We start from the raw sequence: 17,910 nt of genomic DNA, 5'->3' as shown, positions 1-17,910 counted from the left end.
ATGTGCCTGTTAGACAGCCAGTCCTTACTAGAAACATGGAACAATAGCTAAAAAATAGGTACTACTGTAATGTTATAAAGATTAAAACAGTCACTTTTCTGAAGAAACTTCAGTGTTTCAGTAAACTGTCAGAAAATTTAAGAGTTTTTATGGGTTGTCAATGTATGTAGATTGTGGATTACTGTATATGTGACAGTTTTTTTTGCCATCATTATAATAGTAATAAGAGTGATGGATAGAATAAATATATTTTATTTGTAATAATAATAACACACTAAATACTCCAAAACTACAGTATAAAACATAATTTGTATTGAAAATATTTAAGTGATTTAGGATACATTGTGTTTTCTTAGTGAGAGATTATTTGAAAAAATAAGGTAGGTAGGTAAACACAAATGACTACCATTCTTCTGCAAATTAATGTTTATATAAATACTAGCTGTCCCGGGAAACATTGTTTTGCCATATAAATTAAAATCGCTATTAAAAAATAGGGGTTGATGCTATAAGGGTGAATATTTAGAGTTGTATGTATTTTTCAATGTCAATAAAATATTATGTCAAAAAAATAAAAAAATATATTTAGGGGTGGAAATCCCTTAGGGGTATGAAAAATAGATAGTCGCCAATTCTCCGACCGACTGATATGCCTATAAAATTTTATAAAAATTGATCAAGTTTGGGAAGAGTATGGTAACTAACATTGTGACACGAGAATTTTATATGTAAGATATAGTTTGTTATATGGCCAGTTAATGAGTTTCTAATTCAATAACCAAATATTAATAATTTCAATCTCTAATTAAAATTAAATATACAATATTTAATGATTCCGATTTGGCAGGATGCAAGCTTACCACCTCCTAATTTTCATTTTCAAGCATTCCACCTATCAAATTAATTAGTTTGATATTAATATTATCTTCACTGGAGAATTAGTAAGACATATAATTACCATATCATTTTTCACATCCTTGGTTAACACCAAGGATGTCAAAAATGATATGGTAATAAGGGGAGTAAATAATGAGATGACAGCGAACAGGGATATATGGAAGATAAAAAATACTATGCGGACCCAAAGTAAATGGGTTAAGGCAGAAGAAGATGATGATGATGATAAATTACCCCAAGTATTTTTGTGTCAGTCACATTTGAACTTTTTGTATATTTTAAGCTAGTAAACCACTTGACCACTACACTTTCATACACATTAAATTTTACATAATCCACAAGGTGTGCAATATAATGGCATTAATATCATCTTTGAAATTTTAGGTATTGAATAATATTATAATAGATTGATTATCTTGGTATGGAGATGTAATGTAAATGAGTGAGGCCTATATGAAAGATTTTTATGTTAAAGTTGATGTATAGAGAATACGATCATTATGTGAAAAATAATATGCAAAAACGGAGACTAATCTCAGGTGACGACTGATAGGGATTGGTGGATGAAAATTGCATACTGCACAGACTATAAAACAATGGGATAAGCAAGGCCATTAATGTAAGAATTATATAGAAATGTTAGTCTTATCAGTTGAATAACATGTTTCTAAGAAGTAACTCATGACTAGCAATTTCAATAAAAAATGCGTGCACAAAGAAAACATTATTTCAATTCCTGGATAAAATATAATAGGTATGTAAGCATCTGTTGTATACTGCTGCAGTATAGATATAATTTATGGCTGTTTATGTGTGTAGGGACCGGAATCATTTTCGATCGAGTACGTTCAATTAAATAAAATGATATCTTCTTGTTCTTATTTTGAATGGCTGACACCAATTTAAATAATATCTATAAAACAGCTTAATTTCAAAAACTTACCTCTGTGATCAATATATTTTAAATATACCGCGTTTTAATGAAAATATGTTAGCGCGTCTATCATTTTCGTGACACCTGTGCGCAATCGCCATTTTGCCGTTCCTGCGTCTAGGTAGTGCATCCGAAATATATTTCCAATTTTAAAATAATACTCATTCCAATTAAGTATTAAGTCACATTTTAAATTAATTATTAGTGTGTTTGTATCGTGTTAGTACATTAGTTGAACATGTGACAGTTCTTGTAAAAAACTAATACCTCTATCGGACAATGACTTCGCTGTACACCAGTTTGCATGCAATTGCATCTAGTGCAATGAAATCGATACGTCCATTCCAATCAGGTAAATACTTTAATTAATATTGTACGGATGTTACGACTTATATAAGAGCTATAAATAATATTATAATTTACATAAGTGCAATAAGATTTCTTCTTTGCACTGAGCTGGAAACGTAACATGAGAAAACTAGATTACATACCTATATATGACTAAAGCCTTTGTCCAATATATTATACAACACTGTAACAGTCAGTAGAATAATAGGATATTTAATTGCATGATGTCACGTTATATCTTATGATTGCAGTTAAGAACTGCTTGCATATTATAGTAAAGACTCAAAATACTAGAGTCAAGTTTTTATTTATTTTCATATTTCTGAACATTGAGGAGATGACTTAATAAAATAAAAATGATATCTTTATTTCTTAATTGGTGAGACTAATTGATGGCAGATAATACTGTTTAATTTGACAGGTTCGTTCCGGTACTTCGTTATTGAAATTATTTTCTTAAATTCTGAAAATCCTTTATTAGGACGGAATTTCACACAATTGTGTGCTTGAATCAGTGTTGTTTTATCATATATCTTTAATTTTATTGCTTTTATTCAAAATTTTCTTGGACTCACAAAAATGGGATGAGGGCTAGGTAATTATGACGATGATGACTCTATTGTTTCGTCTTAACTTTTTATTCGCACTGACATCGATAGTCACCTTTTTAATCGATCTTTCGAGAAATGCATTTGTTTTAAGGTAGAATGCAAAATTGCGGAAATAGGAAATAGAACACGATATATGTATGATTAATAATGATTTTGTGTTATGTACTAATCAATTTAATTACTTTAATATTCTCAAAATAATAGCAAGTTTTGAAAGTTATAAGATAACTAGGAATTACTCCGCGTCTTTGACAATTGAAAATTTCATTCCTTCAAGATTAATGTGGTGATATAAGATAGCCTATTTATCTAGTAGTATATTTTCTCTTAATTAGCCGCCTTTTCGTATAATGTTATATTTTTAGGCCAATTTTTTATTACCGTTCAGCCGTACAGTCGTTAACAATCAGCAAGACGGCCTCTTTATGAAATTTATAATAATGGGATTGGGTATGTGCTCAACGCGAATATTTTTCAAAATTATTTAATATATTTTTGTTATAATTTGTAATAACGTTATTGAAGTCCTTTTCAAAATTATATAATATATTTTTGTCATAATTTGTAATAACGTTTTTAAAGTCTTCAACTTCTGAGGTAGGTATAGAAAATAACCGTGTTTCAGGAATCAGTGTCTCTTCCATATTGTGGTGTATTTGCGAGTGATTTTATCAGGGTATTATTCAAGACAATTGTGCAATTTTTATGTATATCTAAACAATGAAGTGACTAATATATTTTTAGATATTTTTTCTATTTTAATAACTAAACATTACTGAGTCAGATATATTAATGCAGCAAAGAACTAACAAATCTTTTATCATATATTCAGTTTTTATTAATCACACTAACAACTACAATGAAATTAATCGAAATAAACGTGTAGTATTATATTAATTATGTTTATGTTTTTAAAACATTAGTACATTATATATAGTATATTAAATTACTCATTTATATAAAAAATATTATTCTCGTTACCTTATTAATGGTAGTTATACGAATAAATTTATATACATATCATATATAATAAACTATCTTATGTCTATATATATCTTTTATAAATATATTAACATTTATTTTTTATCTGTTTATGTATTTTATATGTATAGTGTTGCTATTCAGTTTGTGTCGACTTCGAAGTCATGACCTTTGGGTTGTTGAGTACTAGATGTATACTATGTATGTATGTTTATTACAGTAATTACTACCATATCAAGATATCTATTTTTGTCGAAGTAGGTATACAATGTAAATTCTTAGTGCAACATAAGCTATGTGTTGCAATAAGTAGATTAAATATCAAACATCCTGCTCAGCGAAGTAAATATGCTTTATTGGCATAACAACATAATTTGTAATGCACACAAACATAATTTACATTGTATATATTTCTGCATACTCAATTTTATTTATTAGTAAGGTATTTTTAATAATAACCCAATTAATGCTAAAAGTTGCGAAATAATTGCTCGCGATTAAAAGTAGTAGTTTATACGGTTAATTTCAATTTATAAACGATATTATAGAATCAATTTTTCAAAGTAATAATTATCTCCCTTTCGGATTTCATATATGATAATTATGAAATCCGAAAGGGGATAAATGCGCGTAGAATAAATTTTGAAAGCCACCTATCTGCGTTGGTTTATTTCTACTACTTTAGGTGCCAAGGTAGTTTCTTGCTTTGTAAGATGCTACGGATAAAGGAATAAAACAAGGAAGTATCACGGTCGTCACATGATAACGTGATGTTGTGGTGCTGTTCATGTGTATTGACGACGGTTACCATTTATCTAGGTGATCTTCAGCTTATTGACCATTCCAGTGACATATTTTTTTTTGCGAATTTGTTTTATTTTTTATTATTTTCTTTTGTCATATTATTTGCCGCTGTGCCCGCGGATCAATTCAAATTTCAATAAAAAATATAGCCTATATGTTATCCTTATGCATGAGCTATATTATTGTAAAGTTTCAAAATCCGATCAGTAGTTTTTGCGTGAAAGTGTAACAAACATACTCACACACTATTGCGTTTATAATATTATTATTTAGATTGGATACTTATAAAAATTGTGCTCCTCTTATTTATAAAAACTTAAATATTCTATAAATTCATTTTAACTACTAGTGTTTTGTCACATTATTTAAGAAGCTAGGACAATACTTTTCAGTAGGTAAAATGGATTGAACATTATGTTTTTTGTAATAAGAGGTTTAATGTAATTTTTTTTTATTATTTTGTACATGATTGCAACGGCGAACAAGCCGATATTACAAAATAGATGACGCCCACGGTGCGTTACGCCCTCAGTACCATGCAAAATCAATACATCGCCCTCCCACCCTTTAAACCTAGATACAGCTAGCGAACCTAGCTATGCACCGCACGACTGGGCGAGATAAATGACACACCCATATCTCTATGCACGAAATCTTTGTCGGCTAACTTTATGTAACTAATATTTACGAAATGGTAATCTATACTAATAAATAAAATAGATTTGTTAATTATAATTTCAAATTACCAGCTTAACTATTAAAAACAAAATTGTCTGTCTTGATAATCTCTGATATGGCTAGATCGATTTTGACGGGACTAACACTCGCTGGTTTGCTTATTTCATAAGGAGTGTAACTTAGGATATTTTAGATTTTTTAAATATTTAAGTATTATATAAATTTTAATATTTTTCAGTTAATTATAATATTTTATGAATTATTTTATATTATATATATATTACATCGAACTTCACAATAAGTCATGATTATTATATGTATGTAATCCCTATACTATACTGTATACTGCTGAATTATGTTTGGTTTTTCAGTAATCATAGGTTAATGACACATTGATTTGTGATTGATTAACGAATACCATTGCAATTACAAATTAGATTACGTATATATTACAACGGTTTCTTTTTTCAGACAGATTTTATATTTTCAAGGATGATAATGAAATGGTGCTCCCGCCTGCGCTAACGGTTAACGCTGACCTGGCATCAATGGAGGATGATAAGATGAGCATGAGGTTAGGTCTTTTGCCCATCGTGATTAAATAAAACCAGGAATTAATCACGATGATTTCCAGGGGGAACCGTGTGGATGTCGACCGTAACATGTATATTGCTAGCAATGGGGACTACACCCCATTATTAACAATTGCCTTCCCCTCTCAGAAAGTTTTAAGTTTATTTTTTTGCAATTATGTATGAACCATTTTATATTTGTAGTACTAACCGTATAACTGCGTATCAGCAATCCCATATTAATATGAAAGTGAGTCGGTTTTGTATTGTATTTTTATTACTAAACGGCGGAATCTACACATGTTAATGGAATTAGACGAAAGATGAATTATTTCGCTACAACTGACTTGCTATATATATTAGATAATATTACCAAAGTCGTGGGTTTAGACACTATCAGTAACCCATCACCACGATAATTTGAGCTATTTCCTTTGTTCATTGCTATTTATTTCTTTTACCAACAAACTATAACATATTCAAGCGTATAATAAAATAGTGTCTTAGGTGTTGCTGAATCGTTATAAGCCAAGATAAGAAGAGCTTGTGTCATGGCTACTACAGAACTAGTATTTTTTTTTTTGTAAATACGTACATAATTTATATCGATTTAACTGTTTTATAAAATTTCAGTTACATCAAAATATGTTTAACCATATTAGCTTGGTACATGTATTCATAATAGCCAATCTATAAAAAATATATCAAAAGGTTTAAAATATACTATTGCAACATTATTATAAAATGAGCCCTCAGACGGCCCGGTCCATCACGGCGCATTCGTTATGAATTAACTGCGCCGGTTGCGAGGGGGTTGGGGAGTGCATTCGAAGCGCAGCAGACAGGTCAACGGTCTCAGCCGCTAACGATCAATACCAGCCGGGCTGCGTTAGGTCATAACGTTTCACTCTACCTGTATATTACCTGCGTGTAATAATTTATTACCGTACTTGCATCGCACAGAGTAAGATGTCTGACTGCGGTAAAATGGAGCCTATATTAAGTAAGACCTCTTGCATTACATACATTGTTGTAAACTGCAGTGGTTTTTGCATGATGAGTGTATACAGACAGACAAATATTCTTTTTTTTTTACCATTATAGTTTCGAATTCTGTTGCTCAGTAAAGTCAGTCATTATTTTTGTATTTTTTTTTGCAATATCTGTATACATGTTACCTTACTTTTTGTATTCATATGTTACAATATTATCTTTTATTACACATAATATTGTAATATATGAATACAAAAAAACACATACATTATAATATCTATTGATATTACGAATATAAATTGTAACGTATGTGTTCTTCTACATCTACATCTACGCCGCCTACGTAAATGTCTTTTGTTGTATTGTTGTCTGTGAGAAAATAACATGTGTTGATTCCATTATGTACATCTTTAACAAATAACCTTACTACATAAGTTACAAAATAATTTATAACGAACGTAGCAGAATATACAATTAATATGTCGGTATAGGGGTAATTTGCGGAACGTTCCATTTCAAGTATCGATCGATCACAATTCACTGATTATGAATAATAAAGGTGATCCACAAAGTGTAGAACTTGATATCGACTCCAATATATCTTACTATAACCTTTGTTCAGCTATTATCCATCGCAATCAAGCTGAGTTAAGAAGAAATGATAGTTTGGCATTTCGTCTGTTAGGACATTAGTTTTTAATAAAAAGGCGCGGCTTATTCCCAAGCGGATTTTTTAGGGTGATAATGAAATGATGCATCCGCCCGCGCTAAGGTTTTACGCTGGCGGGGCACCAGTGGAGGATGATAAAATGAAGTCAGGTCCGTTATCGCATGCCAAAAGCTCAAGACAAATTCACCAGGAATTTATCATATGGTGTCCAGGCAAAATACCGTAGAGGTCATCCTGACGTGGTATATCTACAGCAATGGAGTTATTTATAATAATAGTCTCACATTACTAACAATTCCCTTCCTCCATGTCTCATGAGTTTGATTCCTAGCACGGTGCAAACATTTGTATTCATGAGTTCGTATGTTGGTTTTATGTATACATATTATGTATATATTAATAAAAAAAAGATCTACGTATATCTAAGTATTTCTATAAGTTGTTTAGTACCCACAGCACTAGCTCTGCCTACCTTGGGACTAGATGGCGTTGAGTGAACTATGCTGGGTATTTATTAATTATAAGAAAGGGGTACTAATATTACAAATGCTTATGTGTGTCTGTCCGTTACCTTTTCATAATTAAACTGAACAGACCTTAAAAACTGTTTACATTAATATAATAGTAGGTGAAAACCCGGCTTCGCTCGGGTAGATACTTCTGTAGTCCGGTTCTTAAAGAATATTAAGTAAGCAAGGCATAGATACGTAAAGCTTCGTTCATTGTGTTTAATAAATACTATAGAAATATATAAGTGCAAAAGTATTTATGTAAATAATTTTTATTTTAAATCAACATTCAAAATAAAGTAACAAAACATATAACTTTTAAGGTTTATTCTCTGTTAACCTCTTTGTTTTAAGCACTCTCTATTTTGCCAGATATTTAAAACCAATTGCTTCATCCAAACATCTTTCCCATTCTTTTTCGTCATTTACATTCTTTTTTTTTATTTAGTCCGCGCGACTCTCCGGGATTTGTCGAGTTCCTAGTTTTGTCGCTCTTTCAGTACGTCGTCGTGGTCCACCACCGTCCTTTTCCCCTTCTTTCTCTTTTTTCTATCCATTTCCTCTTCCTTTCAACCTTCCCTCTCGTCCCGCGTTAGCCACTTGCTATTCTCCCACTCTGGGGTCGAGCCCCCATAAACGCGGGGCTTGGGGCTACAGGGACACCAAGTAGCTTAGTAATTCATTTGTAAATGCCATACTTGGTTATAGTTTGTTTTTTAATCCGTGAGACTAAATTGACAGGTTTAAATGTCAAATTTTCAAATAATGTTACCACCTCGGCTGTATGGGCACAGTTCCCTTTGCCTTTCCGATTAAGGTTAAAAAGAATAAAAAAAATGTTACCACCTGTAGCGGGGTAGCCATACCGATTTGTTTAATCACAAACTTTTTTCTAACAAATTAGTTTTAAAGTTTAATATGACGTTTCCATAACAGAATTGTATAATTTACGTACATATACTAATGTTTCCATTACTGTCGTAGTATTATACAGAATAAAAATATATTTTTGTTGTTTCCTTAAAAATAGTAATTTTTACAGTATAAATCTACAAACCAACATTTTTTTCTTACAATCAGTTAAATAATATATGACACTATGAAAAGGTCATTTGTTTTATAAAAAATGCAGTTAGTCTTTATTTTAGTGAAAAATAACAAAATCTATTTTCATACAACAACCATATATTTATTAATACTATACTTTATTAATTTGGTGTTAATGCTTTTTAAATAAACACCCACACATTATTTCCGTATAACCTATAAAAATGGGTAAATAACATTAATTTCCAATAGTGCCACAACCTTATTTAAAAAATGCAAATACCTGGCATTATGTGTGTAATAATAAAATGTGAAGAAATTGTGATTTTTTTTAATAAGTTCATCAGAACAGAGAAATAACATTTGACATTTATTATTACTTGACATTGGACATTGACTTTCATTTTTGTAATTTATATTGTAAAACTTTAAGTTGGGCTAAAAAGGACTTGTATTCAGAGCCGTGAAACAAATTAATAAAAAAATATTGTCAAATTTGTCTCGCAATAGGCCAATTTAAAGAAAAAACACATAACTGTATACACTATAACTCTTTTGTTATAAAAAATTGTCAAAAACTATATTTTCGCGAAACGTCAACGCCACATGTCATATGTCACAGTTCTTTGTGATGGATCTTTGGCGCGAACGCACGCATAGTGTTGATTGGTTGTTAGCTAGTGACATGAAAGATGGCGACAGCAGTTTGTTTGTCAGTGTTATTAGAATTTAACGAAATACTCCATAATCCGAATTTTGCGGATATATGTTGTCGACTCGAAATAAATATTTTTTTATGTTTTGTTATTCACATAAGGTTTCGTTCGAGTCTACCGTACCCCTTGACGGATTTATTAATATAGATAGATAGATACATTGTATAACGAAGACGTAAGATCTTTTATCTAAAAACAGCTAGTGTTTTGTATAAGGAAATAATATTAATTTCAAATATTTGTTGTCGATGGTTATATGTTTAATTTTTAATATAAGTTTCCTACAAAAGTATTAATATTAGAATTCTAATATCTCCTATCTAATACATAGTAGGTTCTTCAGCTAATCTAAAAAAATAATTTTAAACGTTATAATATTGTTTGTGTTGGAAAATTTATTATCGTGCTCCTGACATTGTATCATATTTACGTGTCATTATCTTATGTTTTAAACGCCAGTTGGCACTAGTCCACATTTAATTGGTATTATCTGTATCATGTACCATTGCAATGATATGCATTTGCATAATTATATCATCTACTCTTCACAATCTATTATAATTAATAAATAACCTTTGTATGTCTTTATCGAAATTGCTAACAAAAATATAATATCCTGCTTCTGCTTATAACTTATTTAACGAGATAAAGAGAATATTGTAAGTATAAGTTATGAGATGACATATGAGTTAAATTAAATATAAAGAATTGTTTAAAGTTTGTTGGACTATGTAGTCCAACAAACTGACTTGTATTTATAGCATTAGTTTAAACAACACAAAATACCACTCAAAACAGTCCACCATTTTTAGTACATATCTCTAATAAACAGAATAACCTATATTGCTCACTAATGTAATTTTCTATCATGGAATAATTCATAAAATACTATATTTTATCAACACACCAAACTTTTCTCTTTAAAACATTAGTTTATAATATATACTAATATTATAAATGATGTTTGTCTGTTTATATACTTGTTACCTTTCACGACTAAACGGCTGAACTGATCTTAAGCAAATTTGAGATGAAAATAAATTGTATCGCAAGGAGAGACTTAATATTTTATCTAGAAAAAGCAAACAAGGCACTGGTAAGCTTAGTTATAATTAACATAATGTGAAAGTCCAGACAACATTTAATGCGTTTGTTAGTAACAGCGCTATTGCTATAATTCTTCATTTGCACTTATTAAATAAGCTGCAAGCGGTCTAGTTAAACAATATATATATACACGAGAATGTGATTATAAAATACGACCAGAACATTAATTGCAAACAAGGCAAACCTGCTAGGTTATTTTTGTACAAGGAGTTATAGCCAATTTGTAGGATCTTTTTAATGAATGATAATGGAATGGTGCGTCACCGTCGCTAACGGTTTAAGCTGGCGGGACACCAATGGAAGATGATATATGAGGTCAGGTCAGATAGTTTATCGCGATAATTTCACTAGGAACTTATCACGATAGTTAGCAGGGAGATTGCGTGGAGATTAATCGTACATGGCACAATCGGGTCATAAGTCCACAATGCTAAGAACACCTTCCCGTCTCTTCCTTTTCACTAAAAATAAAATGGTTTATATGAGTATTCTGCCTGGTCTTTGGATTCTAATCTCTTTACGATTAACTATATATTATTAATTGTAATCATGAAAATTTGTAAGATATGAACTATTACATAGGTGCGCGCAGACTACATACGTTATCCATTGCATATACTAATGACAAACGTGTTTTTAACTCATTCTTACAAGGTCCATTGAAACACTTGATTATAAGAATTTTTATTGTACAAATTGACGATAATTTTAGTATATATAGATAGATACCTATTATGGTAAAGGAATATGTACGAATCTAATCTTAGTTTCAAGTTATACGTGTTTTTTTGTAATGCAATCAACGTACGAAGAGATATGACTGTATGAAACATACAATTTTTATTACAATACTAGAACGACAATTGTGATTTGACGACCACGGTACGTAGTACCCCACATGAATTGCCAATTGAAGAAATAAGGTGTTATGCCTCGTTTTTCTATTTCACTTTATCCCAATTTCATATCTTATCGTACCACTGAAACATGGCTTTCGGAGAAAGCAACTTGGCGGTAAGAAATAGATAACTAACGCAGAGGACTTAGTACAACGTCTTCGTAATAAAATATTACATAACATACGGTTACGACTGTTTTAAACGGGGTAGTTGGAGTAATTAGTTTTGCCTTTACGCGACACGTTCTTTCAGCGATCAAAAGCGCGCTCGATTTAGCACGGGAAAGCCACCGCGCGCGCAAACGTCATTGTTTTTTTACCTATTTTTAGTGTTCATTCTTTACCGTGTGATTGCATGTATGTCATTGTCTTTGTATTTCATAAAAAAATCTAAAATGATAAAGGTACGAATAATTGGCCTAGTTTGAATTGGCGTTATTATTGTATATTATAACATGAAAAGAAACTTATTGTGACGTAACTATAACATTGTATCGCGAACTTCTTTTGTAGGTACTGATTTCTTCTATAAAACGGTAGTATATAATTTTAATCTATTATTAATATCACTATGCTACTGCCCATCAATCGCTTTCTGTTGTTACCTAATGGTTAGCTGGTAGAGAATGCCATATGGCATTAAGCTCGCCATATGTACAATTTTTTAAAAGTGCAATAAAGAATAAATAAATATTTTCCACGGCGTAGGCCATATTTTATTGATATTTTTTTCACACTTTGGGTTACATTATCGAAATTTTCAAACGGATCTCTAACATTTATGAAAATAATCAATGTTCATTAGGCATAAAGTAGGACTAATGATAAAAGAATTTTCAAATCGGTCCAGTAATTTCCGGCCATTTCAATGGCTCAATCAAATCTTTCGCCTTATTAGTATCGGAGTTGTTTCTGTACGATATAATAATACATATATGTACTATTGGTATCTCAGAGGGGGGTAACTTTGTCAACTATTGACACACACATAATATATATCTAATCGTGTAAACATGGTACACAAGGTAAAGGCAAGGTTAATCAATGTTGATCACCACAAACCTTGCGTTATATTGTTTTATTTATTTTATCCTCTATTATTTTTGTTTGTTTTCTATTAATTACGGTAGTCGCATCCAGTGGGCATAAGAAAGCTAAATGATTTTAAACTTAAATTTATTAAACAAATTCTTCGTAATTAAAATAGGTGTGACACCGTTCGATGTTTGAACTAATGTGCCATAGATCTCGTAACGCAAACCACAGTCGCCACAATAATATAGTCGGCGTTTTACAGATTTAATATGAAATTAAAAATATTCTAATTAAAACTGTCCAATTACTATATTGAAATTCGAATATTACGGCCTCGTTCAGTACTCGGCGCGTACAAGTTCTGCTCTTCAGCATTTTTCAAATAGGGCACTGCCTATGTAGCATAAGTGTATTATGTATGTTTTAAAAAAAAATATCTAAGCATATCTGTTCTCTAATCCCCATATCACAAGCTTTGTTAGGAACTAGATGGTGCTGTGTTAATTGTCGAAGGTTATTTATTTCCTCTCCAATTATGTTAACTTACAAAAAGACAATTGCATTGAGAAGAAAGACTCAGGAAAATCCCTGTGAAACTGGGAATACCGAGTACGCAATAGAACAAAACGGCGCTTCTGTAAAACTAATAATCGCTGTCTTTGTGACTATCGATTACAGTCTAACAGTGAGGATATTGCGTACCTTTTCCCTTATGTAATATTTCATATTTTTAATTATGGCTATTCCAGTGAGGCACTGTTAACTATTTCTTGAAGTCATCAACCAATGCGGTCTCAGTTTTTGAAATCCTCACTGATATAAATGCGAAAGTAACTCTCGAAAATGAACTGTACTGTAGAAAGGACAGTACTGTAGTTTTAATGTGGAAATTCTAAGGGGTTGAAAGGGAGATGATGAAAGTTTGTAGGGAAAAATTCAAAACTAGGAACTTGAAACTTAGGCTGTTGATTATTAATTATTATTATAAAAATAAATATGACACTCAAAGTTTGTAAAAATGTTAACTGATTAAATAAAGTAAAATAGGGGATGAAATTCGTAATAAATGTAAATTCGTTATTTTTGAAGATGAAACTTTTTTATTTGGTCAAAGTCAGTATTTCTTCACGCGCTGCAGGCACAGCTAGTATTTTATAATTGCAATTCAGTTTATGTTTTACGATTATTGTGACTGCTGATTATGTTAATAATTTATTTTCGTATTTTCCAACAGCTTGTCAGTCTTTATGGGCTGGAAGCAGAAAACCATCTTCTGAGGTGCTTGCTTACTGAAGCGGTGAAGGCATCTTGGGATAGTGATCGGCCCAGCTCAAGTATCACCTCGAACCTCCACGCGTCGCTTCTGTCGCAGCATTTGGCGGCACTGCTCAACCACCCAGCAAAATCTACAGTACTGTGTCGCGCAGTCGACAATCCTTCTCGGGCTCTACAAAAGGTATGCGTCTTAAATGTTTATAATTTGAAACACGACTGCGTCTTTTATCTGAACGATACCAAAAATTAAAAATTTGTATTCAGCAGTTTGTATTTCTGACTCATTCTATAGTGATGAAATGTCAATAACAAACAAAATGAATATGAGAAGTGCTGTTAGGCTCCACTCCTGACACATTGTATTCAAATATACTTGCCGAAATCGTTGCATGGCTAAGTGTTGTAAACAAATATGTGGTGTACACATTGGTGCAGTACCAGTGACTGACTGCTCAACTCGAGAACAAAAATGTAAACAAAGAGGTGATATACCAAAATAATAGATTATTTTAGGCAAATTGTTCTAGACGTACATATATTAAACATTGTAGCCGTTAAATGCCCTATGCCCTAAAAACATGTGCCCTTAAAAATATTAATAAAAATATACATGTTAAATATTTATATGTTTTTTTAATGTAAAATAATAAAATCTACAATGTAGGTAAAGGTTTTAAAAAAAATCTGCCAGTTTGTTTGTCTGTTCTTGTTAATATATAAAGAGGGTTGACCGATTTTGACGAGATTTTCACTCGCAGAATGCTAATGTTATAAGGTGTATGTATTAGCCTACTTTTATTTTAGGGATTTCACATATACTTTAATAAAAAAAAAGCAAATTTTCACGCGGAGGAAGTCGCGGGTAACAGCTAGCGAACATTTAAAACATCTAGACAGTTACGAGGTGTAGATATAAATGAAAATGATGAGTCCTACGTCAACCTGACACCTCTAGGCTACTGCTTCCATGGCATGTGTCCAGAGCACCATAACTACTATATATCAACATAGAATATGTGTACTTCGGTCACATGTGGCACCGCCAGCTACTGATCCTGCCACACCTGCAGATTTCCATCAGTTATAGGACCTTTACATACAGGTAAATGACCACACGGACCCTTAAACAAAACAGTCTCTTAAACGATTCACCGTGGCCAGACCATCCGATGGATGATAATGAAATGGTGCACCTGCTTCCACTAACGGTTTACGTTTGCGGGGCACCAGTACCGGACGATAGGGGGCGAGTGCAGATGGCACTCCAAACCCGCGGAAGGACTTATGGAGTGGCTGAAGGCCTACTTCCTCCTGATGGAGATGTCTTTAGTCTGAGGGTACCGCTAGGGGTTCGAACCTCAGCCCAGGCCGTCGTAATTTCGAACCTTGCTTGAATTGGACGGGGGATCGGCACCGGTGTGGATCGCCCGAGCGCGCATAGGCGCCATGCGCCATGTTGATTGCGCGGTATGGTGTGGATGAGGTTTTCGCCGGCGAGGACGGTGTCGTGTGTGTGTGTGTGTGTGTGTGTGTGTGTGTGTGTGTGTGTGTGTGTGTGTGTGTGTGTGTGTGTGTGTTATAGGGTCGTCGGGATTAATAAGAACGTGCCTAAGGCGACGTTGATGCGCTTGTCGGATGTTGTAATTGACTGCTATTTGGTATTTATTGTTCTGAGTTCAAGTGCTACATTGATCTGACCATGAAGACAATAAGCAGACTAAAATAAAGATTTGTTATTATGACATTAATTTAGTCATTCTGTGAAAATATAAACTCACGACCTCACGGTTTGAGTCCGCAAGTAAAGTATGCCTAAATCACGATGGTCATTCGATTTTTTTACATATTCAAATAAATCAGATCTTTATCTTTATGGGATCACACTAGTAACAGCAGACAAAAAATCGAAATCGGTTCAGTTATTTAGATAATAAAAAGGTAATATGAAATTACTATCGTGCGATCAAATTTCTCATAATAAAAAAAGGTTGAATAAAGATCCTTTTTCGTTATTATAATGAAAAAAAATATATTAAAATTGGTTCACGTAGAATAATGTACTGTAGTAACACATTAAAAAACAGTACAGTTGAGTGTTTCTTACTTGTTTTGAAGATGGTTGAAAACAGAGGAAACCTTTCACGTTTTTTATTTTAAACTACGTTATTTGCCTGCTCTTTTTAAGTTGCCAGATATTGCATTTGCTTATCTGGAACAACACAATTCTAAATTAACAAAAAGTCATTTGTGTTTTATTCCTTGAATGCTAGGTGGGCAAAAGTAAAACTCAGTATTGACTATAGTCATTTTTCTGCACTATAGTGCAGAAAATGATCCTTAAAGGGGTCGGGTGTCGCTGTTGTTGATTGCGGGTAGGGTTACCAGGTCGCTAAAAGATCTACTAGTTTGGCCAAACATTTGGGTAAAAACATCGGACAGTCTATATTATTGAGGATTATGTGTCATATTCATAGGTACGGCAAAAATGGTATGTAAAGTCAAACTTTTTTTAATTACCATAAATCATGCCTAACAGCTGGACAGATCAGCCAGTTTGGTAGAACATTTGGGTAAAAAGCCCGGACAATCCACTACATTTTTCAGAAAAATTGTATGTATAATTGAACTTTTTGTTAAAATTTCTACAAATTATGGCAAAAGCCTGACAGATCAGCCAGTTTGGCCGAACATTTGGGTAAAAAGGCAGGACAACCTACATTATTGAGAGTTTTGTTTCAGTATTCATAGGTACAGCAAAAATTTTGTATGTAAAGTATTTCATTTTTGTTGTTAAAATTACCATAACTCTTGGTAAATGAAAATACCAAGCTAATGAAATATAAATAAAATCCTATGCCAATTATTAACCAGCCAATTAAAATAAATAAAATCGTATACCAATCAAATAAATTCTCTGTTAAAAATAAATTTGAGGTAATTAATATTTCAACATATTTAAATTCTAATGAAAGCCAATTGCACAAATAAGTCTTCTTTGCCTGCTGTTACTTCAAAAAGAGGAACGACAAAAATATAACAATCCAATCACAACAAAATTTCTTCTCTTTAAGTTAAACAATAATGATAATTAATTATTTGTTATGTAATAAAAATAATGTAAAAAGTCTATTAAAAGCCAGACAAGCCGAGAGGCAATCAAAAACCTATGTCCGGCTTTATCCAGACGCATGGCAACTCTAATTGGGGGGAACACGACGTCTTTGACGCCTATACCGTACGAACCTTTACTCGCTAAGTCGCTACGCGACTAATCACAGCGAGCCATTAGTAATTGCATTGCATTTGTTCGGCGACGCCCTGTCAACTCGACTGCGCGTGCGGCTGGGTGAATATACATTTTCCTTTTTTAATTGATTCTGATTTCAATCAATCTCAATTTTGTAGGATATTTGAAGGATATATTAATTAACGTAACTTGTTATAAATCTAACCTCTTTATATATTTTAACGATATATTGAGAAAAACAAAAAGATATTAAAGCATAGGTTCTTGACTATGCTAGTGATGTAAATATTATATTGTTGGTAATGTCGAATTAATGAGTTTTATTTTGTCGTTACCGACTACAAACTAACTGGTAGCATATTAAATCATGATATGTAGGTAATTAAGTAGCATGTTTAATAATGAAATGTTCCATAATCTTGAGATTAGGAAGGCGATAGCGATTTGTTGTGGATTTGTCGGTCTTTTTTTACACATGTGTTATATCCCAGACACTACAAATTTTCAAATAAAGTCACCCATCTTCAGGGGTGTAGTGCTGCAGACAAATCAACAAATCAGTATTGCAGGTCAATTTGTTAAATCGGA

The 17,910-nt window shown here is 32.2% G+C and overlaps 1 protein-coding gene across 2 annotated transcripts in view; it reads left to right on the top strand.

Annotated features, from left to right (window-relative positions):
• Positions 1-17,910, top strand: part of LOC131853094 (CCR4-NOT transcription complex subunit 1-like) — a 40,083-nt gene that overhangs the window by 1,386 nt on the left and 20,787 nt on the right. For both annotated transcript variants that reach the window (XM_059203907.1, XM_059203909.1), the window contains exon 2: positions 14,035-14,256. In XM_059203907.1, the coding sequence (XP_059059890.1) occupies positions 14,035-14,256 (222 nt within the window). The remainder of the gene's footprint in view (positions 1-14,034; positions 14,257-17,910) is intronic.

The sequence above is a fragment of the Achroia grisella genome, unplaced genomic scaffold (genome assembly GCF_030625045.1).
Source record: "Achroia grisella isolate CSIRO2021 unplaced genomic scaffold, CSIRO_AGI_Agris_v1 utg874, whole genome shotgun sequence".
NCBI classification, from domain to species: Eukaryota; Metazoa; Arthropoda; class Insecta; order Lepidoptera; family Pyralidae; genus Achroia; species Achroia grisella.
Note: the sequence above shows the minus strand (reverse complement) of the source record. Positions and strands in the feature narration are given on the sequence as shown.